Source organism: Diuraphis noxia, unplaced genomic scaffold (genome assembly GCF_037042655.1).
Source record: "Diuraphis noxia isolate RWA-SAM2 unplaced genomic scaffold, SU_Dnox_SAM2 contig0003, whole genome shotgun sequence".
Classification (NCBI taxonomy): Eukaryota; Metazoa; Arthropoda; class Insecta; order Hemiptera; family Aphididae; genus Diuraphis; species Diuraphis noxia.
This window is the reverse complement of record NW_028301713.1, coordinates 16,991,853-17,015,372: the sequence shown is the minus strand read 5'-3', so window position 1 is coordinate 17,015,372 and position 23,520 is coordinate 16,991,853. Positions and strand designations below refer to the sequence as shown.

General features: G+C 39.3%; 3 protein-coding genes across 3 annotated transcripts; all 3 read left to right on the top strand.

Moving 5' to 3' along the window:
* Positions 1 to 8,357: 8,357 nt before the first annotated feature.
* LOC149056869 (uncharacterized) lies at positions 8,358 to 12,296 on the top strand. Its single transcript, XM_089223213.1, has one exon. It carries the CDS (start codon positions 8,358 to 8,360, stop codon positions 12,294 to 12,296), a length of 3,939 nt encoding a protein of 1,312 aa, XP_089079339.1.
* A 1,269-nt stretch (positions 12,297 to 13,565) lies between these two features.
* On the top strand, positions 13,566 to 18,869 carry LOC149056868 (uncharacterized). Its single transcript, XM_089223212.1, has one exon. It carries the CDS (start codon positions 13,566 to 13,568, stop codon positions 18,867 to 18,869), a length of 5,304 nt encoding a protein of 1,767 aa, XP_089079338.1.
* A 202-nt stretch (positions 18,870 to 19,071) lies between these two features.
* Positions 19,072 to 21,434, top strand: LOC149056867 (uncharacterized). The gene is made up of 2 exons (XM_089223211.1): positions 19,072 to 19,222; positions 20,059 to 21,434. The coding sequence occupies exons 1-2, from the start codon at positions 19,072 to 19,074 to the stop codon at positions 21,432 to 21,434; spliced, it is 1,527 nt and encodes a 508-aa protein (XP_089079337.1).
* Positions 21,435 to 23,520: the final 2,086 nt, after the last annotated feature.

Here is a 23,520-nt window from a genome sequence, read left to right as displayed (position 1 = left end):
AAATTCAAAAATAAATTAAGCCAAACCGAAAACTGTGACTTTGAGTGTCTAGCGGTCTTTCCTCTTCTGTTGTAATACACTAATACCGTGTCCTGCCGCATGCCCGGTTAAAATCGGGGCCTGTGGCTTTGAGTGGGTACGAAATCGGTGCAAGTTATTTGTGATAATGATTATAGATATAGCTTGGCGGGAATGTTTAAAATTTGAGAGTCTAGCAATCCGTCATTAACGTTCTAAATGGATATACTGAAAATTTGTTACGTTTGTCTGCTGCTTTTGGTTGTTAAAAAGTTTAGAGTTGATAGGTGTATTTAATTGTCTAGCTATCAGTCATTAAATCACTAAGGAAGACAATCTGACTGCGAATATAGTCGTGGTGGTCAAGTAAAAATCGTTTCACCGGAAATTTAAAAATTAAGTCATACCGAAAACTGTGACTTTGAGTGTCTAGCGGCCTTTCCTCATCTGGTGTAATACCGTGTCCTGCTGCATGCCCGGTTCTTTTTTGAATGTATATACAATAAGGAAATACGAATAATTGTAACCGAATGTCTAGCTATCAATCATCAATGTATGCAAATCTGTGCGGGATAGAACATCCGCGTATGGTGGATTGGATGCATGTAACATCGCATGCCCGGTTCTTTTGTGCGTGCAAAAAGAATAAATACAAAATAAAAACTATAATATTGTGTATCTAGCTTTCAGTTTTAAACCGGTACAAATTTATACGTTTGCTAGGCATGCCTCCTAACGTCGATAGTCTGATATTGTATTATTGTAGAAGAAAATGTTAAAGCCGAATCTCAAGTGAATAAAAAGGTTAAGGCAACCAGCAGTGGCGCAACTAGTACAAAATCTTAGGGGGGGCTATAGCCCCACCTCAATATTATACCAAAAGTAACCCGTGGGGGCTATGCCCCCCAACACCATCTTAAAATTTAAACACCATTAATACCAACATTTACTTTTAATTATATATTTTATATGCATCGTGAAATAATTATTGACATTTGACATATTATATAAGATTCATTTTTCTTTTGTTGATGGCTGTGAATTGTTCCAAAATGAACTCGGGATCAATTTCTATATCTTTTTCAATATTTAATATCGATAAATTACAAAATCTATCTTGCTCCATTGTAGATCTTAAGTACGTATTTATTCGCTATATACAGTGTACCCGTAAGTCGTAACAGATTTTCAGTGATAATCGCCAATTAACCAGTGCGTACATAATACGAACGATAAAAACTTGTATCATAGAAAAGATGAAATATGTCGAGTATAGGACTCTGGTATATTAGCCACTATTTATAGAAAGGTAGGCAATATAAAATAATTTTAAACTTTAAAAACTTTCCAAAAAAAAAAAAAAAATAGATACAGCTGAATTTTTAAAAGTTTATTAATATTTTAAGAATCAATTGATTAATTTCTTTTGGGGGGGCTAAGTTGGCGCAAAGTATGTAGACGTCTAGTTGCGAACGACGTGTGCGTAGTAAGTGAAATTAAAATGTTCCATAAACTTGATAATAAATGCTATACATTATTTATATAGACACATGGTTATAAATATAAAACATCAATTAAATGTAATGTATCCTATTATATATAATATATGTGTGTTGTACACATAGTATTTGGTTTTAATATTATCAATCACAATCTTTTACAATTATAGTTTTAATAAGTAGTACCTACTTAATAGAATAATAATAATAATAATAATAATAATAATAATAATAATAATGATAAATATGATCATTGATGATTTGATAGACATTTTGAATAATATTAAAATACATAAATTAAACGCTGTACTTAACGTTGAAATTCTTATAGTCATTAGTTATATTTAAAAAAAATACCTAATAATTCTAATCAATTAACCAATTTGTGCGTTGATAGCAATACATAGAAATTAAACATAATATTATACATATACAACGAAATTGAAAACCAGTTACAAACATTGGCCATAGTAGGTATGTGCTTTTGAAATTATAATAATTTGGGTATGAAACTTACTATATTTTAAGATAACAAAAATTAATTATTTAATCAATTTAAATATATATATATATATATGCATGTGTGGCATCAGTTAGAAATTCACAACGAATAATAATAAAGTATTAAGTGAATTAAGAAATTAATGAATATCACAAATAAAATGGTGTGCATGCCGTGTAGAAATTCTTATGATAACAGAGTATGGTTTAGTCACAAATTAGTAATAAGTATATTAATAGGTACAATGATGATTTTTTTTATTGTGTTTCTGTTACATACCGAGCCTAACTTTTATTACAATTATATACAATATATAACACATCACACATGTCATCATAAGTTCGAACAAATTACTGCTGGTAGTTTTGTAGCCTATAGGTTATTGAATAATACTGAAGACTACATATTGTATGTTTTAAGGAATTGGAATTTATTTAGTGTAACCAATGGCTTATTTTAAGTAAGGGTAGCCTTAAGGTATTGCAATAAAATAAGTAAGAAAAAAATGTAATTTGCCAATTGTACTTATTAATTAAACATAGGTATCAATTAATTTTATTATATTTTAAATTTTAATATAACATTAAACACAATAAAATTAAAAAAAGTTATAAAGTAGTAAAATGATACCTATTTATTATATATACATATATATATATATATCATTTATAAGCCTGGTTGAATAATAAAATAATACCTATATTAAAAAATGAAATGGTGTGCATTCTCATAACAGAGTAATATAAACCTAACCTAACCTAACCTAACCTATATTTACTGTACATTACATTACATATATTACATATTATATAATAAATATAATATTTGCTTATATTTGCTTAGGACGCTTAGGTACGTTAATTAAGTAGCAATAACAATATATAATATAATTAATATATGATTGTAATGTAAATAATTACATTACATCATTGTTGAGAGCAAAGGATATGCATAACTTTTACAATTTATTAAAGTGAGCATAATGTAGCATTATATATATACATTAGTCACTCTATAGTCCCCTCGATAATTCGAAATGTCTGTCGGTGAGGCACACTCTACAATTAAAATTTTTTTCAACGAACCTTTATAATTCGAATTTCTTTAAACACGATTATATGTAAGTTCATATGTATAAAAATTATTTACAATCTATTTAACGTACTCGTAATAAAAACTAATATTCAAAATAATATTTTTGATATTTTTTAATATTTTGCAGATCCAGTTATTTCGAGTAGTGGGGGGGGCTGGGGACACGTGCAAATTAGAAAAACGGATTTTGCGAACCAACGAATGACGGTAGAGTTTCGGGACCAAGCGTGCAAATACATGCTAATTACATGCTAAATATTGGCGTAGAAGCGATTATGCCGTTCCAGTTATTTCGAGTAGTGGGGGGGCTGGGGACACGTGCAAATTAGAAAAACGGATTTTGCGAACCAACGAATGACGGTAGAGTTTTGGGACCAAGCGTGCAAATACATGCTAATTACATGCTAAATATTGGCCTAGAAAAAAATTTGGAAATAAGTGATTTTTTTTTATGGGTGGGGGGGGGGGTCGGAGACACGTGTCTACAGCCCCCCCCCCACCTATTTGTTGATCCCACTCCTAATTAAAGCGCATGCAAATTACAAAAGTTAGCATGCAAATACATGCTAATTACATGCTAATTGTTTGCCAAAAAAAAATTTGAAATATCCGATGTGGGGGGGGGGGCTGGGGACACGTACGTAAATAACATTCCAATATCAGGACCTATTGTAAAAGAAAAATCTAAGTTGTTTGCTACCAACTTAGGTATCACAAATTTTCAAGGCTAGTGAGGGTTGGTTGGAAAAATTTAAAAAACGTCGTGATTTAACTTTCAAAAAAGTATGTGGAGAGAGTGCAAGTGTTGACCCGTGCATTTCACAAGATTGGAAAAATAGTTCGTTAAAAGAATCAAAATTTTTTATGTCAGAAATATGTCAATTTTTTGATCAATCTGAAATGTACGAAAAAAGATGCAATACAATTTTCAATGCTATCAGTAAGTAAGACAACGCTATGGAACAGATTGTGGCAACAATTTTTCACAAAAAAAAATAACAGATTTCTTTGATAATACCTATGTAAAATATTATAACATGTATAGTAAATAAATATCAATTAATAAGGGTAAAATATAATAATAGGTATGTATAATAAATAAATATCAATTAATAATTTTAAAATATAATAATATTTATAATAAGTAAATGTCAAAATAAACGTAATATATATATATAACTTACTTAGTCCTATAATCGACAGAAAATATCCGATAATAATTAATAAGTGTATATTATATTTTATAATTATAAAATATTCATCAAATGTTATTATTAAACTGGAAAATCAAGTGATTTCCTTGAAATGTTTGCAATGAATTTTCAAGGTTTTCGGTAGAATATAAATTTCGAAACATAATAATTATGGTAGAAAAATCATTTGAACTTAATTTGAAATAAAGTTCATAGTTATAACCAAGGCTGGTCATTAACGAGTTAATAAGTTAAAAGTTAAGTTAATTTTAACTTATTAACTAAACTTACTAGTTCGCTGTTTTTATTAACGTAATAATTTTAATTAACTTATTTTTATCTACGTTATCTTAAAATCAACTTCTAGTTTTTAGATTCTGAGCGGAGCGATGAATGTATCGATTTTACCATGATGTGTGTTTTTATTTATTTTTTTTTTTTTTTGTGTCTGTCATCACGTTTTGGGGCAGTAAAAGTGCTTTGATTTTTGACTTCAGTACCTCGTTCGATCAGAAAGTGAATCTAGTTGGTACTTTGGGGGGTCAAAAGTGAAAATACTTATCAAAATAATTGAGAAAAACAAACTAAAAATTAAGGGAAAAACGGAAATTTTACGCACACTCATTTTTCGACAAAATCGATTTTGGTTTTTGATGTAATTTTAAAACAAATGACCATAGATACATGAAATTTTCACCGAACGTTTATATAAATATATTCTATCCACCGTGCAATTTTCAACAAATTTTCGACTTAAAATGAACTATTCATAGATATATGCAATTTTCGATCATTATTAGTTTTTTTTAAATTAATATTGATAAAAATGTATTTGTTGGGTAGAAAAGCTTGAAAATTTAATACAAGGCTTCTAACACATTGTTACAATAGTATTTAAAAAATATTAAAAATACGCAGGCACGAATTTTTTTTATAAGCATTTAAATTTCAAATTTTGACTAAATACGTAAAAATTAAGGCAATGTTCAAATTATTTTGGATAGAAATTCATAAAAGTTTTTCTTTTTAATTCTAAGATTTGAAAATTTAATACAAGGCTCCTGACATATTTTTACAATAGCAGTTGAAAAATAAAAGAAATACATAGTCACAATTTTTTGTTTATAAGCATTCAAAGTTTGAATTTTGACAAGATATTATGTAAAAATCACGAAAATTCACAAATTATTTTAAGCTAGAAATTCATAAAAAAATTTCTTTTTAAATCTAAGATTTGAAAATTTAATACAAGATTCCTTACAAGTTTTTAAATCTTTATCACAAATAAAAAGTCCAACGGAAATTAAAATTAAATTTTTATGAGCATTTGAAATTTAAATTTTTACATCATTGGATTTTCACTGGATTTCACATTTAGTGATTTTCTTATTTTGGTGTAACTCTAAAAGTCTAAAACAAATGACCGCAGATACTTGAAATTTTCACTGAATGTTTATATAGGCATTGTTTATATATGATAAAATTTTCAAAATATTTAGATTTGTTTTGAGCTGTTTACTGACATTTTAATTTTTCAACCTTTTTAGATTTTTTTTCTATAAATATCGATAAAAATTTATTTGTTCGGTAGAAAAGCTTGAAAATTTAATACAAGGCTTCTAACACATTTTAACAATAGCAGTTGAAAAATAAAATTATTATATAACGATTTCAAAATACAAGCATTCAAAGTTTGAATTTTGACAACATTTGTAAAAATCACGAAAATCATGAAAATTCGCAAATTATTTCAAACTAGAAATTCATAATAATTTTTCGTTTTAAATCTAAGATTTGAAAATTTTTAATTATCTTTAATATATCCTAGAAAGATAAACCGTCTTCGCTCAGAATCGTTTTTTGTTTACAATGATATAATATCATTGGATTCAAATTTAATTCCATCCGTAATGGACTTGTAACCTACTGTACAGTAGAGCGTAGAGCGATATCCACGACTTACCCGCCTTTTTATTATTACCGATTAAGTTAATTTTAAATTTTTGTTTTATCTAGAATATATTTTAGTCTATAACGGTTCGTCAATTTTAAATTCGTAGAATATTAGAAAATATTGTTGGAAAAAAAGAGGATATCTTCGTAATTATTTTTATGAATAACAAGTAATATGTTATATTCATTATGTATGTACTAATAAAATATAAAATAATAATTTATAATATAGGGATAATATTGTAACAATGTGACGTTAAGTCGCCCGTAAGACCATATTATTATACATAAAGATATATCATATTATTCAATAGCTACAAGCTCACGAAGTCACGTTTAATAATACCAGGTCTGATAGGTACTCATTTATTATTATTATTATTATTATTTAATATTTATTAGTATCTTATTTTATAATTTATATGATTGTCGATTATCACGAATTGTGACCATTTTATTACAAAAATACCTACCTACCTATAAAATAGTGGTATATATTATACATTAGTGATTTTCACTTATTTTAAAACCTTCAATGATTTTTTTTTTTAATAACTTCACTTATTAGTTGACGTTAATTAGTTAAGTTAACAAAATTTGTTAACTATTACCTTTAAATTTAATTGATGTATTAAAAAATATATTAACATAACATTTAATTTAAATGAACATAAAATATATAACTTAACTTAACTGAGATAAAAAAAATCATTGACTTACCCAGCCTTGGTTATAACATATTCTTACTTGTATTATGTCTACTATCAGATCATGCATTGAATTAAACATTATAAACACGTAGTTTAAGGTTAATGTTCGCGCCAAGCAATAAACCGTTATCATGTTACGCAACGTTGTACGGCGACGACGACCGTTTTTGTTCCGTATCACTCCTAATCACCTCAGTCAATGTATTGTTTAATTATGTTAATTATTATAATTATTATTATTATGGGTTCGCCGAGTTATTGTATGTTCTCTTTGTGATTTGTTCTTTATACTGTCTTTGCTCGGCCAATGCCCTTGTTATGAATTATTATTCTTTTTTGTTATCACTTGTTGTCGACGACGTCTTGTCTGGTCGTTCGGCACCAAATATAGTTGTTACCTTTTTTTTCCGCTATTACAGCGACATTTTTATTTTGTTTTGTTCCGGTCAGCTATTAAAGCGACCACATTTGGTCTCACTTCTAAATTGTGTATTAAAAAAATAAATCGGTTGTGCCTATTATCATTTGGATGCACAGTGTACACATAATTTTCAACAATATATGGACAATCTTCATTACCTTGAAACACCGTAGTAAGTTTGTCATTTTATATAACTCCTATGACTCAGTACACTCGGCAATACTGCGAGTGGTCACAATTGCTGCAAACGGGTCCGCGTAAGTCCGCCAGCAACATTGTGTTGTGTGTGAGGCCGCCCCGGTCGTCCAGATCAATTGCGATCCGCGTAAGTCCGCCAGCAACACTGTGTTGTGTGTGAGGCCGCCCCGGTCGTCCAGATCAATTGCGATCCGCGTAAGTCCGCCAGCAACATTGTGTTGTGTGTGAGGCCGCCCCGGTCGTCCAGGTTCAACAATTGCTGAGTACTGCGTCCAGCCACCCCCTCAAGACCTCACTACGTTAAGATAATTTTAAGTTTGTCCCGTTTTTTGTTGTGAGCTCTGTGATCATTGCACCAGACCGGATCGATCACAGAGACCCCCTCCCCCAAAACTAAATTGCATCATCCTACCTCCCATGATAGGCAAGTTCCCGTCCTGACATCGTCGTCGTCGTGTATCTTTGGTTGCCGACCCACTCAGAATCAGGAGTTGTCACATTTGGTTGCCTATTCGACTTTTAATAGGAGTCGCTTTTCAAATAATTGTTCTCGGGCATTACCGAGTGGTCCTTCATTTTGCCCAGCTCCCGTATGGGCGCGCACATTTTGGTCCTTCGAACCGGATGTAACTACAAACCGTGACCGAAAAGAAAATACACGTTCATTATATTTTCTTTGTTTATCACACAACTATTGCATATCGAATTGAACCATTGTGTTTCATTTTCGTTCAACCTAAGTATCGACCCAATTGTCCTTCTGTCATCATGGTTGTTGAAGCTTCGATGACGTATGTCGATGCAAAGGCACGGATGGTCCGTGCCATTGCAAAAGTCACCACCTTTGTCAAGGCTGCGGGCGAGTTTTCAGCTGACAAAAATAGTCCTGGTAAACGAGCCAAAATCATAGCCATGCTACTAGAGCTGAAAGAAATTCGTTTGACTGCAGAATCCGATATCCAAGTTATGGAGATTTCTGTTGGAAAGAAATTAGCACCAGTGGACGTGGTAGATAACTCCATAAGTCTCAAGCTCTCTGCTGAGTTTGATAATTTGTACTACGAGTTGGTTGCGTTCGCAGATGTTTATGGCCTTTCATTGTCTCAAATTGTCGACTCATCCTCTTCTCAGTCAGTACAAAATCATTCAGCTAGTTTCGGAAACCTTTCAACTTACAAATTTCCAACACGGAAGTTCCCTACATTTTCTGGACTTCTGACTGAATGGCAGGGTTTCGAAGACTTGTTTACATCAATTCTATCCCACGCCCCAGCTGATCTTTCGGACGTCGAACGATTCGAGATTTTGAAAACTTCGCTAGAAGGTGAGGCCTTGACGCTTATCGCACATATTCCGTTGACATCGGCAAACTATCAAAAGGCTTGGGAAGTATTACGTTCGCGATACGGAAATAAGCGTGACTTAGCTCGTATCCATCTGGACGCTCTGTTATCCCCACATACAGTCAAAGCAAACGACGCGTCTTCAATTAAAACTCTTATCACGTCTATTCAAGAGCACACTGCTGCTTTGGATAATTTGGACTTTATCACTCGGCAGTGGAGCCCAATTTTGGTCCACATTTTCGAAAATCATTTGGACTATGACCTTCGAGCACGTTGGGAAATCACTGTGGGTGACCGCCATCAACCATCGATTGCCGATTTTCTTGAATTTCTAAGAAGTCATGTACGATCAGCGGAAGCACGTGCTGGACAGTACACATCGAGTTTGACGTCGTTCACGTCTCAGCAAAAACCTCTGCAAAAATCGGTAACTTCCAAATCTCGTCACCCAATTGCACCAAAGGTTTTAGCTGCTACTACCACCTCGTCCACCGTGGTTACCTGTCCATTATGTACAAAACCACATACGATCCGAAAGTGTCCAACGTTTCTGTCAAAATCACCGACTGATCGTTTTCAGTTAGCCAAGAAGCATCGTTTGTGCATAAATTGTCTGTTCACAGGACATGCTACTTCATTATGCCCTTCAAAATATAAATGCCCAACTTGTGATCGGTCTCATAATAGTTTGCTTCACTTTGACTTAAAGGAGAACCTTCCCTCCTCGTCTACGGTTCCCTCAGCAGACCAACCCGAGGCTGGTCAGAGTGCCAAAGCAATGATTGTCAGAGGACAGCCTCAGAATGTAGTTTTACTCTCCACTGTCCTACTCGATGTGGTCGCTGCTGATGGCACCCGTCATTCAATTCGAGCCCTGTTCGACAGTGGTACTCAAGCGAGTTTTATAACTGAACACACTGCGTGTGTGTTGATGCTAAAGCGACATCATTCGACAGTAGCAATTAACACGTTTGCCAGTAGTACAACTTCCCCAGTCCGTGGTCAAACAACCATCACTGTGATGCCACGTGGCCAACAGGCACCGTCGTTTTGTGTGGACACTTACATCGTCCCACAAATCACAGGGCCAACTCCTCAAGCTCCTATCGTGCCGGGACAATGGAGGCATATTCAAAACCTCTCCCTCGCTGATCCGTTATACCATCGTCCTCAGGCAGTCGATCTGTTGTTGGGGGCCGATATCTTGCCAATGCTACTTCTCAATGGAAAAGCCACAGGCAAACCTGGCGAGCCCATTGCCTTCGAGACTGTTTTCGGTTGGATTTTGATGGGACCTGTCGACAAAAATGCTCAGTCAACTGTCACGGCTATGTGTTTATCTGTTTCTGAAACTTTTGATTTGTCGATCAGGCGGTTCTGGGAACTTGAAGAGTTACCTGTTGTTCGCCACCTCAGTCCAGATGAGCGTGCTGCCGAGGAAATTTATAAAAAGACAACAACTCGGCTGAGTACAGGACGATTTATGGTATCTCTTCCATTTCGGAAAGCATCACCTCTGTTGGGTGATTCAAAATCTGTTGCCCTTCGCCGCTTCCAGGCACTCGAAAACCGACTGAGTAATGATCCAAACCTTCAACGCCAGTACGCAGACTTCATGCAAGATTACCTGGACGCTGGTCACATGGAGCTAGTTCCACTCGAACACACAGACAATGTGTTTCATTATTATATTCCACATCATTGTGTACTTAGGCCGGGCAGTAGCACCACCAAGCTTCGTGTTGTGTTCAATGCTTCGTCTCGTACCAGTGCTGGGTGTTCCTTGAATGAGAGCATGTATACGGGTCCGAAACTTCAGCCCGACATTCAAATTGTTCTTCTTCGTGCACGGTTGTGGAAATATGTATTTATGACAGACATCAAACAGATGTATCGGCAAATTGTGGTGCGGCCTGCGGATCGAGATTACCTGCGAATTTTCTGGAGATTTTCGAAAAATACCACAGTGCAGGAATACCGTCTCTGTACGGTCACTTACGGCACATCAGCGGCACCATATCAAGCTCTTCGTACAATTCAGGAATTGGCAATCGTTGATGGAAAATTATTTCCGATCGCTGCGTCAATTCTCCTGAACGACACCTTCGTGGATGATATTCTCACTGGAGCTAACACCGAAAAGGATGCCCTTGAATATCAGTCGCAACTTATACAATTGTGCTCATTAGCCAAGTTTGAGCTCCGAAAATGGGCCAGCAATAATAGTAATATCTTACACGCTGTTCCCGCAGAAGCTCAAGCAATGTCTCCAGCACTTCTGTACAATGACAAAAATGAATGTGAATTAAAAATACTTGGTTTGAAATGGGATCCGAGAGCTGACGTGTTTTCATTTGATACAAAACCATCGGAAACGGATCCGACAAAGCGGTCAGTTCTCTCTGACATTGCCAGAGTTTTCGATCCGTTAGGCTTGCTGTCTCCCATCACGTTCTGGACAAAACACGTCATGCAATTGCTCTGGACCGCTGGTCTCAAATGGGATGACAAAATACCCACAGATCTTGCTCAATTGTGGACCCGATATCAATCCGAACTGAAATTGATTGAATCGATCTCTATCCCTCGTCGTATAACGGTTGACGAGGCAACCACAATGCAACTTCACGCTTTCTCGGATAGCTCAGAGAAAGGGTACGCGGCGGCAGTTTACCTTCGAACAGAAACAGCTACTTCAGCTTATTGTCACCTTGTAACAGGTAAATCCAAAGTCGCACCTCTAAAAAAGTCTACTATCCCACGTCTTGAGCTGTGTGGAGCTGTATTAGCCGCCAAACTATTACGTTTCGTTGCTGACACTTACTCAAAGAGTCTTCAAATTGATGAGTTGCATGCTTGGACGGACTCAACAACTGCGTTAGCCTGGATACAATCCTCACCACATCGTTGGGCCACGTTCGTGGCAAATCGAACAAGTCAAATTCATGAACTCACCTCACCAGACATTTGGCATCACGTCCCCACTCAGCAAAACCCGGTCGATTGTGCTTCCCGTGGCCTATTCCCGTCGGAACTTGTTGATCACCTGTTGTGGTGGACTGGCCCTGCGTTTCTGGTAGAATCACCGGAAAATTGGCCATCTGTTGTTACTCGTTCAGACAACACAGGTGCTCATGTTTCCACTGAAGCTCGAAAATGTACTGTTCTCCAAATTAAGACTACATGCTCAATTACTGATGTTCTGCATCGTTTCTCGTCGTTCGATAAAATTCTTCACATTATCGCCTACTGTCTACGATTCTCGAAAGTACGTCCTTTTGCATTTACACAGATTGTTACTGCGAGTGAACGAGAACGAGCCTTGTTGAGCTTAGTGTATTCCGTCTGTTGGGTACGGTAATATCAGCGCTTGACGAGTGTCGCGGTGAACTTGTGATCCCGCCCCGCGATGTTTATGTCAACGAACCGGTCGCGCTTACGTCGTTTCACCCGTTGATCATTACCGTGCACCCGGCGTTGCCTCTTCTTAACAATAGTCTTATCTTATGATAAGATATCGTTTTTGTTTTTCGTGTGTGCGTTCGTTCGCTCTCGTGTTTTTTTCTGTTGTTAAAATGTGAAACGTTACTTTTTAATTTTCGTTTTACGTTTTCGCCATCGACCTCGCGTTGTCGTATTATTAAAAACGTCGCGTTTACTGTCGTCGTAATGTGTGCCCTCGCCGCCATCGACCTCGCGTTGTCGTATTATTAAAAACGTCGCGTTTACTGTCGTCGTAATGTGTGCCCTCGCCGCCATCGACCTCGCGTTGTCGTATTATTAAAAACGTCGCGTTTACTATCGTCGTGTGTGCGCCATTCGCCGCCACCGACGTCCACGGCCCATCGCCGTTTGTATTCACGTCGTGTGTGCGCCATTCGCCGCCACCGACGTCCACGGCCCATCGCCGTTTGTATTCACGTCGTGTGTGCGCCATTCGCCGCCACCGACGTCCACGGCCCATCGCCGTTTGTATTCACGTCGTGTGTGCGCCATTCGCCGCCACCGACGTCCACGGCCCATCGCCGTTTGTATTCACGTCGTGTGTGCGCCATCGCCGCCATCGACGTCCACGGCCCATCGCCGTTTGTACTACCGTCGTGTGTGCGCCACTCGCCGTCACCGACGTCCACGGCCCATCGCCGTTTTGTACTATCGTCGTGTGTGCGCCACTCGCCGTCACCGACGTCCACGGCCCGTCGCCATTTGTACTCGCGTCTCGTGTGTGCCCTCGCCGCCTGCTCTCCATGCTTATTCATGAACTACATCGTCGGACATCGTCAGGTCAACCAGGGATAAATCCGGTGATGTTCATTTTGTATTTATGTCATTATTAAAAATATCGATGTTTTGTAAAATTCATTCTGTTAATATAGTCTTAGATTTAAGGACCCCCCCCGTCCCGTTATCTGTAAATTTAGTAATAATCTTTAGTTTCAATACAGTCCACTAAAATTATAATATCCGAGTCTTTTTCCTTACAAATCCATCCACCACCTTGTAATTATCCGGCCTTACAGGTTGCCGGCAATATCCCGCGCCATTCACGTGCCATCAGGGGAATCCGCAGCCGCACATTTGGTCCTTCGGGCCGGATGTAAGTCCTCTCCACAACCTTTTTATCACAATAATGACCCTGGGGAGCGCAGAAAAGGAACGGGCGGAGCGATTGCTTAAACGTACAATCGCAAAACGCGACTCGTTAGTGTCACAAATGCAATTTCTCTGCGATCTATCTAAAAAGCTGGAAGTGAATAGTGAGGTCCTTCCATTGTTCCGCGCTCGTAAAAAGGACATCGGTTCTCTCCGTACACAATTTCATGTTGAGCAGGATGCTATTTTTGACATACTCATACAACTCCTACGCGAAGAAGAGTATGACAACGTTCATGTGCCCATTGCAAACAGCATGTCGGAACTTTATTTTAGTATTATGGCTATCGCTGACGCCGTTCTTAATGAGTCACCTACGTCCTCTTCCACGATCGAATCCAACATTAACAGTAGCTCAAACATACAACTTCCCAAGATTGACTTACCAAAATTTGACGGCATTCTAATTAACTGGATATCATTTCGGGACACGTTTATTTCTTTGGTACACGACAACTTAAATATTGGAAAGTTAGAAAAGTTCCATTATTTATTGATTTGTGTTTCCGGTTCAGCGCTTACTGTCGTCAAGGCCATACCTTTATCTGCGGCCAATTATGACATTGCATGGGAGGCTCTAATTGACCGTTATGATAATCAGCGCTTACTGGCTACTGCCCATTTAGAGAAGTTATTCTCCTTTCGTCCAATTAGTACGGAGTCCCTTTCTTCACTTTCAGCGTTTGTGAGCACTTTTCAAGAGAACATCGCAGCTATCAAAGTTCTCGGAGTGAATGATCTTGCGGGATTTATGTTATTTTTTATCGGTTCTCGCGCGTTAGACCCCGTCACCCGTAATCTTTTTGAGAGCACCGTGTCACAAGATTCCATTCCCGTATTTGATGTATTGCTTAAATTTGTACAACAACGGTGTAAGGTATTGGAAAATATTAGAAGTTCGGAAAGATTGGTTACCCACTCAACAAAAATCAAATACAACCCAAGTTCTCGTGCGGTGTTGACTATTGCTAACGCGAATGTTACGTCGCCGGGTACCGTTTCCGAGCCTAATCAAGGACGAAAGTTTCAACGCAGTTGTGCGTATTGCAAACAGGATCATGTCATTTATCGATGTCAAGCTTTTTCGAAACTTACGGTAGTCAAACGACGTGAATTTGTATCGTCAAATAAACTTTGCTTCTCATGCATGAATCCCTCGCACTCGGTGTCAGTCTGCACGTCAAAGTATAACTGCAAGACTTGTGGTGAACGTCACAACACCCTTCTGCATTTAAAATCTGAAAACAAGCATTCTCAGCCTGGTCCGTCGTCGAATCATGTGATCACAACGAATCAATCCGATTCCATCGAACCAAAAACTCAGTTTGCTGGCACGTCTTACACTAATAATACTGTCGTACTCGGGACGGCGTGTGTCCGTATTCAGGACCGCTGCGGTAGCTATCATTCGGTGAGAGTATTATTAGACAGTGGATCACAGATATCAGCCATAACTTCTGAGTGTGCCAACCGTATCGGCTTGGGTCGTCAAAAATGTCACACTGAGATATCAGGCCTAGGCCAGAATCAAGTCATACCGGTCAAGGGTCGAACTGAATGCTCGTTCATTCCAGGTCAATCCATGGAACCAGTTATCAGTTGCAAGGAAGTGTTGGTCCTTCCACGAATTACATCATTCATGCCAGCCAGACCTTTACCATTAAGCGTACGTGCGCAGTATCAAAACCTCCAATTCGCGGATCCGGACTTTGATAGACCTGCCCGGATCGACATGCTTCTTGGTTGTGATGTTTTTCCTTATTTAATTCGCCCTTGTTCGAAAATCATACATTCAGATAGCTTACCGTCAGCGTTAGATACATATCTTGGTTGGGTTTTGGTTGGTACAGTGGTCAATTCTTCATCAAGCGGTAATTTGGCTTCATCCAATTCCTTATCGATCACGTTAAATCCATCTCTGGATACATTGTTGCACCGATTTTGGTCCGTCGAAGAGCCTGCAACGCCATCCATCCCTACCACAGAGGACGAACTTTGTGAAAAATGGTTTAAGCAGACTGTATCGCGGAACGCGTCGGGTAGGTTTTGCGTTGCATTACCCTTCCGAGACGTCGTCTTTGCCGAGACAGGTTCACAGCCTGTCACTACCGTCTCCGACTTGTCGTCGTCCCATGGGCTCGGCTCCTCACGATCGATGGCCCTCAAACGGTTATTTAATTTGGAACAACGACTGAGTAAAGACCAGGCTCTATACGATGCTTACCGGTCATTCATGGACGAATACGTGTCATTGGGCCATATGAAGATTGCGACACGACCAGGAAAGTATTTCATACCTCATCATGCGGTAGTAAAACGTGATGGTGATGTATCGAAGTTGCGAGTGGTCTTCGACGCTTCGGCAAAATCATCCTCCGGTACTTCTCTTAACGATTCCTTGTGCATTGGACCAAAATTGCAAACGGAGATAGGTGAACTACTACTGACTTGCCGCTTATACAAATTCATCTTCATTGCCGATATTGTCAAGATGTATCGACAGATTTCTGTTCGGGATGAAGATTGCATTTATCAACACATTTTGTGGCGTCGGTCGCCTGACCATGAGGTACAAGAGTTCGAATTACTGACAGTTACCTACGGACTCAATTCTGCACCGTTTCTTGCGATACGTGTGTTGCATGCCTTGGATGCTGTCTCCGAGCCGCAATTTCCCGCTGCAAAGGGAATTCTTAAACACCACACATATGTGGATGACATACTTGTTGGCAGCAATACAGAGGAAGAATTATTCAGCATGAAGGAAGATATCGTTGGTCTTCTTAAGTCCGCAGGTTGCGTGCTCAAGAAGTGGAGTAGCAACAGTGAAAAAATAATAGACAGCGTGCCTCTTGAGGACCGAGCTAACTGCCTTTCATTCGACCCAAAGGATGAACCTTCTCTGAAAATTCTAGGTCTCCATTGGGACCCTCACACAGACACATTCGGTTACCACACAGGCACCGACAACTCTAGGCCCACTAAACGAGGCATATTATCTGCTATTGCTAAACTGTTCGATCCAATCGGCACTCTTGGACCCACGCTCCTGTACGCTAAGGTCCTCATGCAGCGATTATGGCAAAACCAATTGGATTGGGACACTCAACTCCCTACTGAACTTGCGACAATGTGGAACAATTATGTCTCTGAGATGCCATCACTAAACCAAATTCAATTTGTCCGTCACATAAACGTTTGCGATTACAAGGAGGTACAGCTACTTGGTTTTTGTGATGCGTCACAGAAAGGGTATGCGGGAACAGTTTATCTCCGTGTCATTCGTTCATCAGGTGTAATCCAAACGTATTTATTGACCTGTAAAACCAAAGTAGCACCACTTAAAATCAGTGCCACGGACGCTTCACTAACGATACCGCGTCTTGAACTATGTGCGGCATTGTTGTTGGCACAGCTAATGCATAATATTCATTCCGTAATCTCACCCATCGTCAATATCACGAAAATGCAAGCTTGGACCGATTCGTCCATAGTATTGTCATGGCTCACCACCGATCAGAAATTCTTTAAGATTTTTGTCACCAACCGTATTGCAAAAATACGTGCCTTAATCCCTACTTGCATTTGGTCACATATATCAACGAATGAGAACCCTGCCGATCCGTCGTCTCGTGGATTACTGCCAGTTGCTTTGATAGCGTGTTCATTACATTGGGACGGTCCTGCTTTCCTTCATCTTCCTGAGACTGATTGGCCTGTATCGAATTTCACTACCATTCAACCAGGTGACTTACCCGAAGTCAAACCAATAAACATCAATGCCCTCGCAGCTCAGAAATTTCTAGCTGAAGATTATGTTTTGAACCGATTTTCAACATGGTCTCATATGCAACGGTCACTTGGGTACGCGCTTCGTTTTGTCTACGCTACCTTTCTAAACCAATCGGGTATCACAGGTTCACTCACGTTAGCTGAACGAAATCGAGCCACAATGTTTGCTGTTCGTCTGACTCAAAAATCACATTTCCCCAATTTACTCAGACAATTGTCGAGAGAGAATTGTATTATAACGCCACCAACAATGGCTCAGCTGGCTCCGTTTCTGGATCCGAAGGGGTTCATTCGTGTAGGAGGTCGCCTCAAAACCTCCCTATTAAATGAAGAGACTAAAAACCCGTTACTCTTGCCCAAATCATCGCACTTGACAGCATTAATAATAAGATATTACCATCTGACATTCTTGCATGCCGGGCCCAAACTCATTATTTCTATGATTCGACAGAGGTTTTGGATTGTTTCGGCTCGTGATGCGATTCGCCGCAGTATTTTCTCATGCGTCACATGTACTCGATACAGGGCCCAACATCCAACACCCATCATGGGTAATCTGCCGGTATCTCGCGTTCAAAATCACCGTGTGTTTTCCCAAATTGGCATGGACTATGGTGGACCTTATCTGGTGAAGGAATGCAAGAGACGCAACACAAAAACGACCAAAGTATATATTGCTCTATTTATTTGCATGGCCACCAAGGCTGTTCACATTGATATTGTGTCGGATTTAACAGCTAGTGCCTTCCTTGCCGCCTTCGATCGATTTGTCGCTCGCCGTGGCATCCCTGAGAGCGTGTTCTCGGACAATGGTACAAATTACGTGGGCGCTGCTCGTCAACTAAAGTTATTGTTCCAGAATGAAGGCACCCGGAACCTAGTCTCCTCACGGTTCCCCTGTAAGTGGCATTTTAACCCGCCCGCAGCACCACACTTTGGTGGTTTGTGGGAAGCCGCCATCAAAAGTGTGAAATTCCACCTTAAACGGGTAATTGGTACACAGTTGCTAACTTATGAAGAGTTCCAGACCTTAACTACACGGATTGAGGGAGTCTTAAATTCTCGACCTCTAACACCCGCATCAACGGATCCACACGATCTTGAAGCGCTAACACCAGGACATTTTATAATTGGCCAGCCAATTCTCAGCATTCCAGAGGTGGACATCACTGCTACACCGATCAACCGTTTGACGAGGTGGCAACTGATCAAACAGTTGCATCAATCTTTTTGGAAAAGATGGACACGCGAATACCTCACCACGTTACAAGGCCGTCAAAAGTGGTCGAAACCAGACACAAACTTGAAGATAGGAGATATGGTTCTTGTTGATGCTCCTGCTCTTCAACCCTCCGACTGGCGTATGGGTCGAGTTACAATGGTCCATCCGGGACAGGACGAGATAGTACGAGTCGTTACCGTGCGCACCCAGGATGGATTCCTCAAACGCCCAGTGGTAAAACTAGTCCGGCTTCCCGTCTCATCTTAAGTCCAAACATACTCATGAAACGCAAACCTTTTCCTTTTCACTTTTCTTTCTTTTTTCTTCACGATTTGTTATTTTTAAATTTGTTGTCATCTAGGTTATTTTTTTTGTTGTTTGTTTAATTTGATCACCAGGACGAGACGAAGCTTCTAGCCATCTACTTTCCTTTTGGAAGACGTTGCTGGGTCTTCCAACTGGGGGAGAAATGTTGGGTACGGTAATATCAGCGCTTGACGAGTGTCGCGGTGAACTTGTGATCCCGCCCCGCGATGTTTATGTCAACGAACCGGTCGCGCTTACGTCGTTTCACCCGTTGATCATTACCGTGCACCCGGCGTTGCCTCTTCTTAACAATAGTCTTATCTTATGATAAGATATCGTTTTTGTTTTTCGTGTGTGCGTTCGTTCGCTCTCGTGTTTTTTTCTGTTGTTAAAATGTGAAACGTTACTTTTTAATTTTCGTTTTACGTTTTCGCCATCGACCTCGCGTTGTCGTATTATTAAAAACGTCGCGTTTACTGTCGTCGTAATGTGTGCCCTCGCCGCCATCGACCTCGCGTTGTCGTATTATTAAAAACGTCGCGTTTACTATCGTCGTGTGTGCGCCATTCGCCGCCACCGACGTCCACGGCCCATCGCCGTTTGTATTCACGTCGTGTGTGCGCCATTCGCCGCCACCGACGTCCACGGCCCATCGCCGTTTGTATTCACGTCGTGTGTGCGCCATCGCCGCCATCGACGTCCACGGCCCATCGCCGTTTGTACTACCGTCGTGTGTGCGCCACTCGCCGTCACCGACGTCCACGGCCCATCGCCGTTTTGTACTATCGTCGTGTGTGCGCCACTCGCCGTCACCGACGTCCACGGCCCGTCGCCATTTGTACTCGCGTCTCGTGTGTGCCCTCGCCGCCTGCTCTCCATGCTTATTCATGAACTACATCGTCGGACATCGTCAGGTCAACCAGGGATAAATCCGGTGATGTTCATTTTGTATTTATGTCATTATTAAAAATATCGATGTTTTGTAAAATTCATTCTGTTAATATAGTCTTAGATTTAAGGACCCCCCCCGTCCCGTTATCTGTAAATTTAGTAATAATCTTTAGTTTCAATACAGTCCACTAAAATTATAATATCCGAGTCTTTTTCCTTACAAATCCATCCACCACCTTGTAATTATCCGGCCTTACAGGTTGCCGGCAATATCCCGCGCCATTCACGTGCCATCAGGGGAATCCGCAGCCGCACACCGTCCAACAAACATCATATTCCGAAGACATATCCTCGTTAAAAAACGGATTGCGTTGCTCTCCTGCCATTCGGAAATTAGATCCTTTCATTGATGAAAATGGACTTCTTAGAGTGGGTGGGCGTCTCACAAATGCTGATCTCCCGTACTCTCACAAACATCCACTTCTCTTGCCATGCCAACATCGATTAACGTTGTTACTCATTGACTATCATCATCAGCGACTGAAGCACCCCGGATGCGTCTCCCTTCAAGCATATCTACAACGTGAATTTTGGATACCGTCTGTCCAGAAGATTATTCGATCTCGGATACGGCTCTGTATATCCTGTTTCCGCACCAGGCCGCGTGCAGTTCAGCCGAAGATGGCCAGTCTGCCGAGTTTTCGGGTGCAGCAAGTGAAACCGTTTTCAATAACCGGAGTGGATTATGCTGGACCAGTCACGTTGAAAGAAGCACGTGGACGAAGATCAGTTCCAAAGACAGCTTACATTTGCTTGTTCGTCTGTACCGCAACAAAAGCGCTCCATTTAGAGCTGAGTTCGGATTTGTCCACAGAATGTTTTTTTATGGCATTTACTCGATTCTCCGCCAGACGCGGACCCATCAAGGAACTACACAGCGACTGCGGGACTAACTTCGTCGGAGCGTCACGATTATTGACCCCCCTACATGAATTCACTCATTCAAAAAGCTTTCAAGATAGTGTTCATCATCACCTTGCTGAACACCAAATAACTTGGCACTTCAATCCTCCCGCATCTCCCCATTTTGGGGGTCTGTGGGAAGCCGGAGTGAAATCCACAAAGTCATTAATTCTTCGGTCCATTGGATTGCATAAATTGACGAGCGAGGAATTTTTGACACTTCTCACTCAAATAGAGGCAACACTGAATTCTCGTCCATTGTGTGCTCTCAGCAATGATCCTGGTGACTTAGAAGCGTTGACGCCCAGTCATTTTTTGACTCTTGAACCTTCCACCTCACTTCCAGAACCAAATCTTGTCAATCAACCTATGTCAAGGTATCAGCGATGGCGCCTCATTACTGATTTACATCGCCATTTCTGGTCCAGATGGAAGAACGAGTACCTCAGTAGTCTTCAACTTCGTCGAAAATGGACGGACCCAGGTCAAGCATTACGCGTTGGTGACCTTGTCCTCGTGAAAGAAGCGACGCATCCTCTTCGTTGGCGGATTGGACGAATACGTGAACTCCATCCTGGCTCCGATGGGACGTCCAGAGTGGCCACTTTAGAAACTAATTCTGGACCGTTGACACGCCCAGCTGTCAAGCTCTGTCCACTCCCAATATCTTGAAGGGATATTCCTTCAACGTGGGCGGTGATGTTCGCGCCAAGCAATAAACCGTTATCATGTTACGCAACGTTGTACGGCGACGACGACCGTTTTTGTTCCGTATCACTCCTAATCACCTCAGTCAATGTATTGTTTAATTATGTTAATTATTATAATTATTATTATTATGGGTTCGCCGAGTTATTGTATGTTCTCTTTGTGATTTGTTCTTTATACTGTCTTTGCTCGGCCAACGCCCTTGTTATGAATTATTATTCTTTTTTGTTATCACTTGTTGTCGACGACGTCTTGTCTGGTCGTTCGGCACCAAATATAGTTGTTACCTTTTTTTTCCGCTATTACAGCGACATTTTTATTTTGTTTTGTTCCGGTCAGCTATTAAAGCGACCACATTTAGTCTCACTTCTAAATTGTGTATTAAAAAAATAAATCGGTTGTGCCTATTATCATTTGGATGCACAGTGTACACATAATTTTCAACAATATATGGACAATCTTCATTACCTTGAAACACCGTAGTAAGTTTGTCATTTTATATAACTCCTATGACTCAGTACACTCGGCAATACTGCGAGTGGTCACAATTGCTGCAAACGGGTCCGCGTAAGTCCGCCAGCAACATTGTGTTGTGTGTGAGGCCGCCCCGGTCGTCCAGATCAATTGCGATCCGCGTAAGTCCGCCAGCAACACTGTGTTGTGTGTGAGGCCGCCCCGGTCGTCCAGATCAATTGCGATCCGCGTAAGTCCGCCAGCAACATTGTGTTGTGTGTGAGGCCGCCCCGGTCGTCCAGGTTCAACAATTGCTGAGTACTGCGTCCAGCCACCCCCTCAAGACCTCACTACGTTAAGATAATTTTAAGTTTGTCCCGTTTTTTGTTGTGAGCTCTGTGATCATTGCACCAGACCGGATCGATCACAGAGACCCCCTCCCCCAAAACTAAATTGCATCATCCTACCTCCCATGATAGGCAAGTTCCCGTCCTGACATCGTCGTCGTCGTGTATCTTTGGTTGCCGACCCACTCAGAATCAGGAGTTGTCACATTTGGTTGCCTATTCGACTTTTAATAGGAGTCGCTTTTCAAATAATTGTTCTCGGGCATTACCGAGTGGTCCTTCATTTTGCCCAGCTCCCGTATGGGCGCGCACAGTTAATATTTAATTATAATAGAGTATAACTAACAGCCTTTTTTTTTAGACACTCGGAAAATTGAATGTAGTGATTTAAAAAAAAAATCATACTACTTATTTAAATCATGTTGGATATAATATAAACATATGATTAAACTTAATACATATTTAAGATGCATATTATAAATCGTGTAAAATTAAATAATTATTTAAAATTAAATCAGCTTACGTAGTCCTAATTCGACAGAGAATATCCGATAATAATTAATAAGTGTATATTATATTTTATAACTATAAAATATTCATCAAATGTTATTATTAAACTAGAAAAACAAGTAATTTACTTGAAAAGTTTGGAATGAATTTTCAAGGATTTCGGTAGAATATAAATTTCGAAATATAATAATTAGGGTAGAAAAATAATTTGAACTTAATTTGAAGTAGAGTTCTTAGTTACAAGTTACAACATATTCATACTTATATGTCTTTACTATCAGGCCTTGCATAGAATTAAACATTATAATTTATAAACACGTAGTTTAAGGTTAATATTTAATTATAATGGATTATAACTAACAGTTTTTTTTTTTTAGACACTCGGAAAATTGAATGCAGTTATTCAACAACAAAAAAATCACACTAGGTACTTATTTCAATCATGTTGGATATAATATAAAAATAAGATTAAACTTTAAATATATTTAAGATGCATATTAATATAAATTGTGTAAAATTAAATAATTATTTAAAATTAAATCAACTTACGGAATACTATAATAGACAGAGAATACCCGATAATAATAAATAAATTTATTATATATTTTATAATTATAAAATATTCATCATAATATGTTATGATTAAAGTGGAAAATCTAGTGATTATTTTGAAATTTTTGCAATGAATTTTCAAGGTTTTCGGTAGAATATAAATTTCGAAACAAAATAATTAGGATAGA